The sequence below is a fragment of the Pollicipes pollicipes genome, unplaced genomic scaffold (genome assembly GCF_011947565.3).
Source record: "Pollicipes pollicipes isolate AB1234 unplaced genomic scaffold, Ppol_2.1 Scaffold_7262;HRSCAF=8765_pilon_pilon_pilon, whole genome shotgun sequence".
Lineage (NCBI taxonomy): Eukaryota > Metazoa > Arthropoda > Thecostraca > Pollicipedomorpha > Pollicipedidae > Pollicipes > Pollicipes pollicipes.
The window spans coordinates 3,273,184-3,281,950 of record NW_023597055.1 but is presented as its reverse complement, the minus strand read 5'-3'; the positions used below and the strand labels follow the sequence as shown (position 1 = coordinate 3,281,950).

General features: G+C 55.9%; 1 protein-coding gene across 1 annotated transcript; it reads left to right on the top strand.

The window, feature by feature from the left end:
- The first annotated feature begins 1,699 nt into the window (after positions 1-1,699).
- Positions 1,700-6,867, top strand: LOC119114086 (zinc finger protein 850-like). Its single transcript, XM_037238307.1, has 7 exons — positions 1,700-3,183; positions 3,524-4,231; positions 4,606-4,639; positions 5,091-5,100; positions 5,630-5,636; positions 6,184-6,381; positions 6,529-6,867. The coding sequence occupies exons 1-7, from the start codon at positions 3,118-3,120 to the stop codon at positions 6,865-6,867; spliced, it is 1,362 nt and encodes a 453-aa protein (XP_037094202.1). The 5' UTR covers positions 1,700-3,117.
- Positions 6,868-8,767: the final 1,900 nt, after the last annotated feature.

The following is an 8,767-nucleotide window of genomic DNA, read 5'->3' as shown; positions in this document are numbered from 1 at the left end:
AAGGTGACGGGTGTGGTGACCAGTCCCGGTGACCCAGCCGGGGCAGTGATGACGTAAGGTGACGGGTGTGGTGACCAGTCCCGGTGACCGAGCCGGGACAGTGATGACGTAAGGTGACGGGTGTGGTGACCAGTCCCTGTGACCCAGCCGGGACAGTGATGACGTAAGTTGACGGGTGTGGTGACCAGTCCCTGTGACCCAGCCGGGACAGTGATGACGTAAGGTGACGGGTGTGGTGACCAGTCCCGGTGACCCAGCCGGGACAGTGATGACGTAAGGTGACGGGTGTGGTGACCAGTCCCTGTGACCCAGCCGGGACAGTGATGACGTAATGTGACGGGTGTGGTGACCAGTCCCTGTGACCCAGCCGGGACAGTGATGACGTAAGGTGACGGGTGTGGTGACCATCCCGGTGACCCAGCCGGGACAGTGATGACGTAAGGTGACGGGGGTGGTGACCAGGCCCGGTGACCCAGCCGGGACAGTGATGACGTAAGGTGACGGGTGTGGTGACCAGTCCCTGTGACTCAGCCGGGACAGTGATGACGTAAGGTGACGGGTGTGGTGACCATCCCGGTGACCCAGCCGGGACAGTGATGACGTAAGGTGACGGGTGTGGTGACCAGGCCCGGTGACCCAGCCGGGACAGTGATGACGTAAGGTGACGGGTGTGGTGACCAGTCCCGTGCGTCACTGGTCGTCGGATTCCTCTGCAAGAACGCCCGGACAAAGTTGAAAAGAACATAGATTTTTCCTGCTGTTTTCTATTTCCCTCAATATAGTATAAAAACCATTATTGAAAAGAGAAAATGTGCCCGAACGCTGTCGAAATGGGGCCACGGCTACATTGTGACCCATGCATGACATGCCTGATAGCGTCGTGGTCATTTGATCAGTCTAATTGGCTGTTGAAAAGTGCATGCAAAGTTATGTAAGAAAGCAAATGCGCTTGTATCATTAACTCCCGCAAACTTGTTTTGCTGGCGCTTGATTGCAAATTGCACGGGAACGATAACGTTGGAGGCGGTATTTGGCTGATAGCCTATGGTCACTGAGTGAACATTGTTTACACCCAGGATGCGGACTGACAGAGGGTAGTTTGGTTGGTTTAGGGTAGCTTGATTTATGGCGAGGTTTTCCAGCTGACCCAGATCGACCCTGCATGACGCGTTGGCATGGCTTGTTTGGCCGTAACCTGCATCCGAGGCATCCGAATGACGGATCAGTAAGGGAAGCAATCCTGGATCTGAAACATCTGAAAGAAAATTCCGTCCATTCGGTCAATCTATCATTTTAATTTTGACGGCCAGCCGTGGTCCATCATGCACATCTGTGCGAGATATTTGGAATAACGAATTACTGGGCACTAACCATCAACCGCACAGCAGTGCAAAAACACTGCCAGCAACACACAGGATTTTATCAAGATGATATCGAGGCTCATTGTTGTATAGGAAGACAGATTGTTAGGACAAGATCATTCTTAACACCACAAACGTTGCAAACGAAATAGGTGACCAGTCTTCACCTTCAGAGGCCGTTCAGCCCCATACGTATTTTTACTAGCAGTTGCCGCTGGATAATTTAGTTGCGTGCTGCTCAACCTTTTGTAATGTAAACATAGCGCTTATGTTTCAATCAATGCTGCAGTTAAACGCCGATATCTCCGTCGCGCAGGTCAACGCGCGGGAGGGGGTGTACGTGATGTATTGATTACGCCAGATCGTGGTAGCGTTACGTACGTTACGAGGGAAGACGATCTCTGATATTGGCATGCTTGCTGTGGCAGGCTATCGGACCATTATGAACTCCAAAATATTATCACACTCCCTGTAAACTTTACCTCTAGCTCGCACAATGATGTTGACAATTAGTTGGTGGCTAATCTTAATCTACGTAGCTCTACAACGTTGTAATTCCAATATGTTATTTATTCTGGGCCTTTTAGACTGACACACATGTAAGTGGGTTAGTTTTTACAACGCACTTCCAGTTTTGCCCTTTTGCTTGAGCATTCAATGTTTGCATTGCACCTACATTCAACTTTTTACAAAGAATCTTGCAGATGATAATTTGTGGTGCCATATGATGTTTTCCTGTGTCATCTAATTGCTGTTCTCATCAGCAGTCACAGGTGTTATCTGTAGCAAGGAACTGGAAATGTGATATTTACTTAATTAGACCAGCAGTTGCATTGACTATTAATTGTGGTCTTTTAGGGCTCAGCATGAGTTTTATTTGGCCTTCCTGATATTTTCTTCAACAGCAATGAGTATTGTCCATGAAAGTATTGATCAATGATGTATTTGTGTGAGTGCAACCTGTCTGTTGTAGTTAATGTTTCAAATGACACTTCAATGCCCCAACTTCTTCAGTTGACATCCCTGCCATTTTTGTGAACACCCAGAGGCACTATTCATGAAAAGTGCTTCATTAGGTGTTACATCATACTTTGTGGCCTGTGCTTACCTGTGGCTCACCTGGGATACTGCTTCTGACCACTGACCTGCTGTCACCTTTCAGAGCATCTCATCTGATGGGATAAACAGAGTGATGAATATTGTGATGCATCATTCAGGCCATGATGCCCAACCAGTTGAGACCCAGTGTAGTGTGTGCAAATACTCTGCCTCTATTGGACTTACTCAAATTGAAAACCAGGTGCAGTCTCTCAGGTCCATTTATCAATATGCCACTGTTCCTGACATTTGTGCTTTTATGGGCTTATCTACAGTTATGTTAATATGACAGATTGTTTTGTCTTTTGGTTTGGCTGCTAGGACATTTAGATTTTGATATGATTCCAGGTATGTTTTAATAACTTTCAAGCAAAGCATTTAGGGCCTCACTCACAGTATTCAGCATTGACCCACATGGTCTTGCATTCTTCAGTCAAATTAAATAAAAGCCGTGCCTTGGCATTGGTTGTCCATGTGGTAGAGATGGCTCATATGCATGCATACTGAAACAGTACTCAGTTGTTGATATGGCAGGAAGCTTTTGTTTAGCCTGTAAGTTGCTACAACAGCACCTCATATCAGCCACCTCTCAAATGTCACTCCATGGCAGGAATCAGTGGACTGGTACACAACCCATCTGTACTGGGCACTGGAAACCATGGTGCCTGTGGACTGGATCTGCCAGTGCTGTGATCAGCTGCTGAGATCGGCTGACCAGCTGAAGGTAACATCAGATGCAGGTGACAGTGGAGATGATCATTGGAGTGGGGATGCCTGCATGTGGAACAGCTGGCTGGGACTGTGAACAGGTCCTGAATGTTCACAGTCACTTGAAATTTATGTTCTGTAATGATGCAAATTGGCTATGCACAGTTGCATGAAGTGAGCCACGCTACATGTATCATGTTCCTGGTAGTAATGTCGGTGATTCAGGTCATCATCAATGATAGTCCCTTGTCATGGAGTTCAACTCTCCACAATCTTAAAATGCTGCCACATCACGCATCACGTGTCGCCACCTGGGCTGCCGCTACGGAGTCTGCAGTGTCGGTCTCTGTCAACAGACGGCGCTTTCGGCGACGCTGCAGGAGCTCCGCGACCGCCACACTGGCTTGGAGGGGTCGACCGGCGCCTCTGTCGACCTGATATCGGCCGCCTTCATGAATGTTCGGCCCGAGCTGGTGACAAACGCCGCTGTCTCTTTGGAGCCGGCGAAGGACGTCTCGAGTCGCCCGCGCCCTGTGGCAAACGACTCACTTCGCTTGGAGGTCGTGGCGAGTGATTCAGACCGCCCGGAGCTCGCCTCGAATGACTGGGACCGCCTGGAACTCGGGGAAAGTGATTCTGACCACCTGGAGCTTGGGGAAAGCGGTCCGGACCGCCTGGAACTTGGGGAAAGTGATTCTGACCACCTGGAGCTTGGGGAAAGCGGTCCGGACCGCCTGGAGCTGGGGGAAAGCGCTCCAGACCACCTGGGACCTGAAGAAAGCGTTCCCGACCGCCTGGAACTTGGGGAAAGCGGTCCGGACCACTCGGAGCTTGGGGAAAGCGGTCCGGACTGTCTGGAGGTGGGGGAAAGCGGTCCAGACCACTCGGGACTTGGGGAAAGCGGTCCGAACCACCGGAAATCGGTGACAGATGATGCGGTGCGACCGGACGGCGTCGGGGGCGACTCCACCTGTATGGAACTGGTCACCGATGTCGTGGAACTGATGGCAGATGACCCGGCCTGCCTGGAGCTGGTGATGAGTGATGCTGTCGTGCTGGAGCCGGTGAGTGATCTTTTCGACGGCGTCCGCTGTGATCTGGGGTCTTTGCGGTCGAACGTCGGGTTGAAGGTCTCACGCCGTGACAGTGACTTTCTGTGTCTTCGCTAGTTCATGGTCACGTCAGCGATGTGACGTTCTTGCGGTCATCGGAGGCCAGCGTGATGGTCTTACGTTACTGTAATAATCCGACGTCACTGCTGTCGTAATATTCAAAGTTATTCCAGGGATGTGACATTGATTCACCTGTACAACATCACTGGACTTACACAGTGTCACTGCACTTGCGCATCACAGCACTTACTTGAATTCGCGGTATTGATGCACGCCCCGCCAGCGCCGCTCTGACGTGTGTGTATGTGTGTGTGACGCGTTGACAGTGTTCTGCTGCGGTGGCCGACCCGGCCAGCGGCGGTGGGCCGACCTCTCCGGCGTTAGAGCGTGTTGCGCCGCCCGCCGGTGCCGCCGCTGCTGGTCCGGCGCCGGCGCCGGCGCGGCGCGTCCCGGGCTGCGCCTCCCGCCCCCAGCGCAGGCAGGTGCGTCAGCGTGGAGAGCGGGAGGGACCAGTCCGGCAGCGACACTGGCTGCAGGGGCTTCGGTGCTGCGACACCGGTAGCCTGTGCTGCATTGGGCACGGGGGAGGGGGGGGGGAGGGGGCGGTGATACGGGAGCAGTTTGGGGCTGGTAGAGGCAGGCACTCGGATATTATTAGGTCCAGGCGTGCCCGCATTTTATTACTTTGAAAGTTGACGTCAGAGCCGTCGACGGCCAAACCTCGCGTAGCCCGTACCCACGTCGTGATTGTGTTTCATGTGACGCATGCCTGACGACGTGTGACGGGTGACGCACTGTATCCCCGTTACAGCCCGTGATTCGTCTGTCGTGTGACGGCTGCCGGCGCACGCTGGGATCGGCCGTCGCCCTGGCCCGTCACAGGACCCGCTGCGCCGGCCTTCAGAGCAAGCGGCGCTCCTCCGCCGGCAAGAGAGCCGCCGTGCCCCGCGTCACCGGCGGAGGCGGTCGACTGCCAGAGTGCGACTCCTGTGTCACGAGTCCCGGCGGGTCCGCCGCTGATGGGGACCAGCTCCCAGAGTCGCGCTCCTCTGCCGCGGCTCCCGCTGTGTTCGCCGCCGGGGCTGACCGCCTCGTGGAGGGCGGCTCCGCCAGCCCGACGCCGTCGGTGCCGCGGCGCCGGCCCCGCCAGGCGCGCCCCGAGGACGCGCCGCCGCCGGCCTCCGCGGAGGAGGCGCGCTGCGGTGAGAGCGCCGCCGAGCCCGCACCCCGGCGGGGTAGGCCGCGCCGGGCCGCCGCCGCCTCTGCCACCGCCACCGCCCGCCGGCCGGCCGCGCCGTACCAGCGGGTGGGTGATAGGTGGCGCTGCATCACCTGCTCTGCCGTCTTCAGAAGCCGGGTGAGTGGGAAGCGGGGCCTGCCACCGTGCGGAGATGATGCTGGGACGGGGCTGCTGGTGAGGAGCACTTGTCTGTGGGCGGGCGGGTGCAGGGGCGCATTGTCTGTTGCCCTCTGGACTTGCTATCTAAAAGTTTGTATCGTGTACCAATCGTTTGTTAGAGTGACAGGAAACGGGCGTACACCGCACGCGCCATCATGGGGTTCAGATGCAGAACATGATATTTGCATTTAATTTCCAGTGGTCTGGTAGTATTGTGGAGAGAGTCCACGTCCAAATTTAGCAGCCGTTTCCCACCAGAGGCTAACTTCAGACGTGACGGGGCACACGCGAACTCGGCCACCCTAAACCCCATTCTCGTGCGGCAAAGGCTTGTATGCCCGCGTGGAAGTGTAACTTTGAGTCCAGTAAGCAGCAGCGGTCTGAAGCGGAGTGTCTGTTGCCCCTGTCGCGGGCCACAGCCCGCCGCCGCCGGATTGCACCTCGGCCGACTGCCGCCGGCTCTCCGTCTGCCGCTGCCTGACGTCTGGTCTCCCGCCGCTCCCAGGCGGGCGCGCATGGCCACGCGCAGGTGCACGCGGACCCGGAGCACTGCCGCTGCCCGCGCTGCGGGCGCACTTACGCCAACGCGTACGCGTACCGCCGGCACCGCGCCGCCTGCGTCGACGGCCAGATGCCCACGTGCGCCGTCTGCGCCAAGGTGTTCACGGACGCGGCGTACCTGGCGCGGCATCAGCTGATCCACGCCGGCGGCCCGCCGCGCCGCCACCAGTGCGAACTCTGCGGGCTGGCATTCGCGGCAGCCGCGCGCCTCCGCCAGCACGCCGCCACCGCGCACAGTCAGGCGGCGCCGCACCGCTGCGACACCTGCCGGCGCGAATTCAAACTGCAGGTGCAGCTGCGGCGACACGAGAGGTCGGTGCACGCGCCGCGGCCGGCCGCCACGTGCGAGGTGTGCGGGCGCGGGTTTAAGCGCGCCGACCACCTGCGCGCGCACATGGTGGTGCACTCGAGGGAGCGGCCGCACGTGTGCGGCGAGTGCGGCCGGGGTTTCACGCGTGCGGACACTCTGGCGGACCACGCGCGCCTGCACAGCGGCGAGCGGCCGTTCCGCTGCCGCCAGTGCGGAGCCGACTTCCGCGAGCACCGCGCGCTCGGCAGGCACGTGCGGCAGAAGCACGGCCCGGCGGCGGACGCGGTGGACGTCAAGGAGGAATCTGATGCGGCTTAGAGTTGGCACGGGTGGAAAACGCTTGCCTGAGTGTGGGCATGTGGGCGGTAATGTCCCGGTATGGACATGTAATGGCCCAAGCCGTGGAGTGGACGACGTCGCTGTGAAGATGAATGGGCGCTTTGATGTCCCGGTGATGCACAGTAATCTGATCTGTGGCGGCGTGCTGTCATTTCTGTCTCAAAGTAGGGAAAATGTTTCCGGTTTCGCTGTTAATGTTTTTGTTGGTGGTATGTTGTCGCCATGCGATGATTTTTGCAACCGTTTTCAGTTTTGGTATCAGAGGTGTAAATGTGTAACATCCTTTTATGTTTTTTTTTTCAGACGCGTCGCAAGAAAGGCATTTCGTGGAACCGTTTTGCTTTTTGTTCCGTTTTTGTGAGGACAAATGCCAAAGCTGTCGTTCTGTATTCCTACTGATAACCAATGCAGCTGTTATCACCATACAACGATTTGTTGCAAGCCACGCCCCTGAGCGGTTCTAGCCGCTGGAGAGGTGTACAACCCGAAACACCTAAGCAATTAAATACAGAATACGCGCCTGTCTGTGTGAGCACTTGCAACGAGACTCGCGTCGCAGACAGACTGCTGGGAAGGCTGACTTTTGCATACACGACGGGCTGAACCTTGGTCACGATCGACGGCAACTCATTGTCGTCCGATACCAGTGCTGGTCACAGCGCGCCAGACGGGGCGTGCTGTGGCATTTAGCAGGGAGACGCTTCGTATGCAAGTACCAATATATATATATCAAGGCCGATCCGTCCAAAGCATGCAAGTTCGAGGAACGATACATATAGCGTCGTAGGAAAGCTGTAAACACATGAATGTAAACACTTAGGAGACTGTCAAGGACCCGAGCATTGGAAGCTTCCAAAGCCGACCGGGACACGCTGTGCATCAGTGAGGTATAGCGCAGTGGTTAACGCGTCTGCGTTTACCACTGCGCGTCTGGGAAACCAGAAGTACGGGGTTTGATTCCCCGCGGAGTCCGCCCTTCCTACCAGGACAAGAGGCAGGCGACGCCCAGTAGAGTCAACTGCTGAGTGCGCCGTAAAGCTCCAATGACAACACCAGCGGACTGTGAATCATGTGAGCGAAGGCGATACTGTACCGGCGCCTCATGCCGAGAAGCGAGCAGGAACAACTTAATGATATGGATGTAACTATGGGCGGGTACATGGACGCTGGTACACCTATCCGATGTCCTGAGCGCGAAGAACAGCATTGCACTGAGCCATGTCTACGTAAGGGTGTTACTTTTTAAAATCGGTTTGGGGGAGGGGGCGGCTGAGCCAATGAAGTTGACCTCACCTACCCGCATATCATGATTTCTCCTCGGATTGCGGTTTATTTGATTCGCGTCTCTGTCAAAAAGTCAAAAAGACCTATGTGATTAGTTCCAGAATTATTCAGGCCCCTCAGGCCCCCGAAAGCACAGTGACATATCTGGTCTGAGTGATCCGATGCCCGCACCTTAAAAGGTTTAACTGACATCCATTTCCTATCACTCAGACACGAGCCAACATTACGTCATTGGTAGCGGCGCCACCGGCGCAAACGGCGTCACCTCTCCGCGGTGCAAGGCAAGCTGGGGACGTTTATTTAAATAATCAATGACGTAGCGCTTATTCGCGTGTCTCTGTGTGTCTGCATTGTTCTGGGCACACAGCACAGACGATTGCGCGGAGTGTTCTGAAGCTTACACATCCGACGGGCTTAGCCTCCGTGACGGTCCATGACGTAAATTCATGCCCCACACATGCTCTTCTTTCTTCATTCAGCATGTTGCATCCTCGCGACGTCCCGGTTGTCCGGAAATGCGACATGCACCAGCCGTAGGTGGGCTAAGTACCCCGGGGGGGAGGGGGGAGGGCAGTCTTGGCGCCGATCAGATACC

Excerpts from the sequence above, each read along its gene's own strand:
- LOC119114086 (XM_037238307.1), top strand. The coding sequence starts at position 3,118 with ATGGTGCCTGTGGACTGGATCTGCCAGTGCTGTGATCAGCTGCTGAGA. Across the intron at positions 3,184-3,523 it reads GATCGGCTGACCAGCTGAAG|ACGGCGCTTTCGGCGACGCT; the intron begins GTAACATCAGAT and ends CTCTGTCAACAG. Across the intron at positions 6,382-6,528 it reads CGCGGCATCAGCTGATCCAC|GTGCAGCTGCGGCGACACGA; the intron begins GCCGGCGGCCCG and ends TTCAAACTGCAG.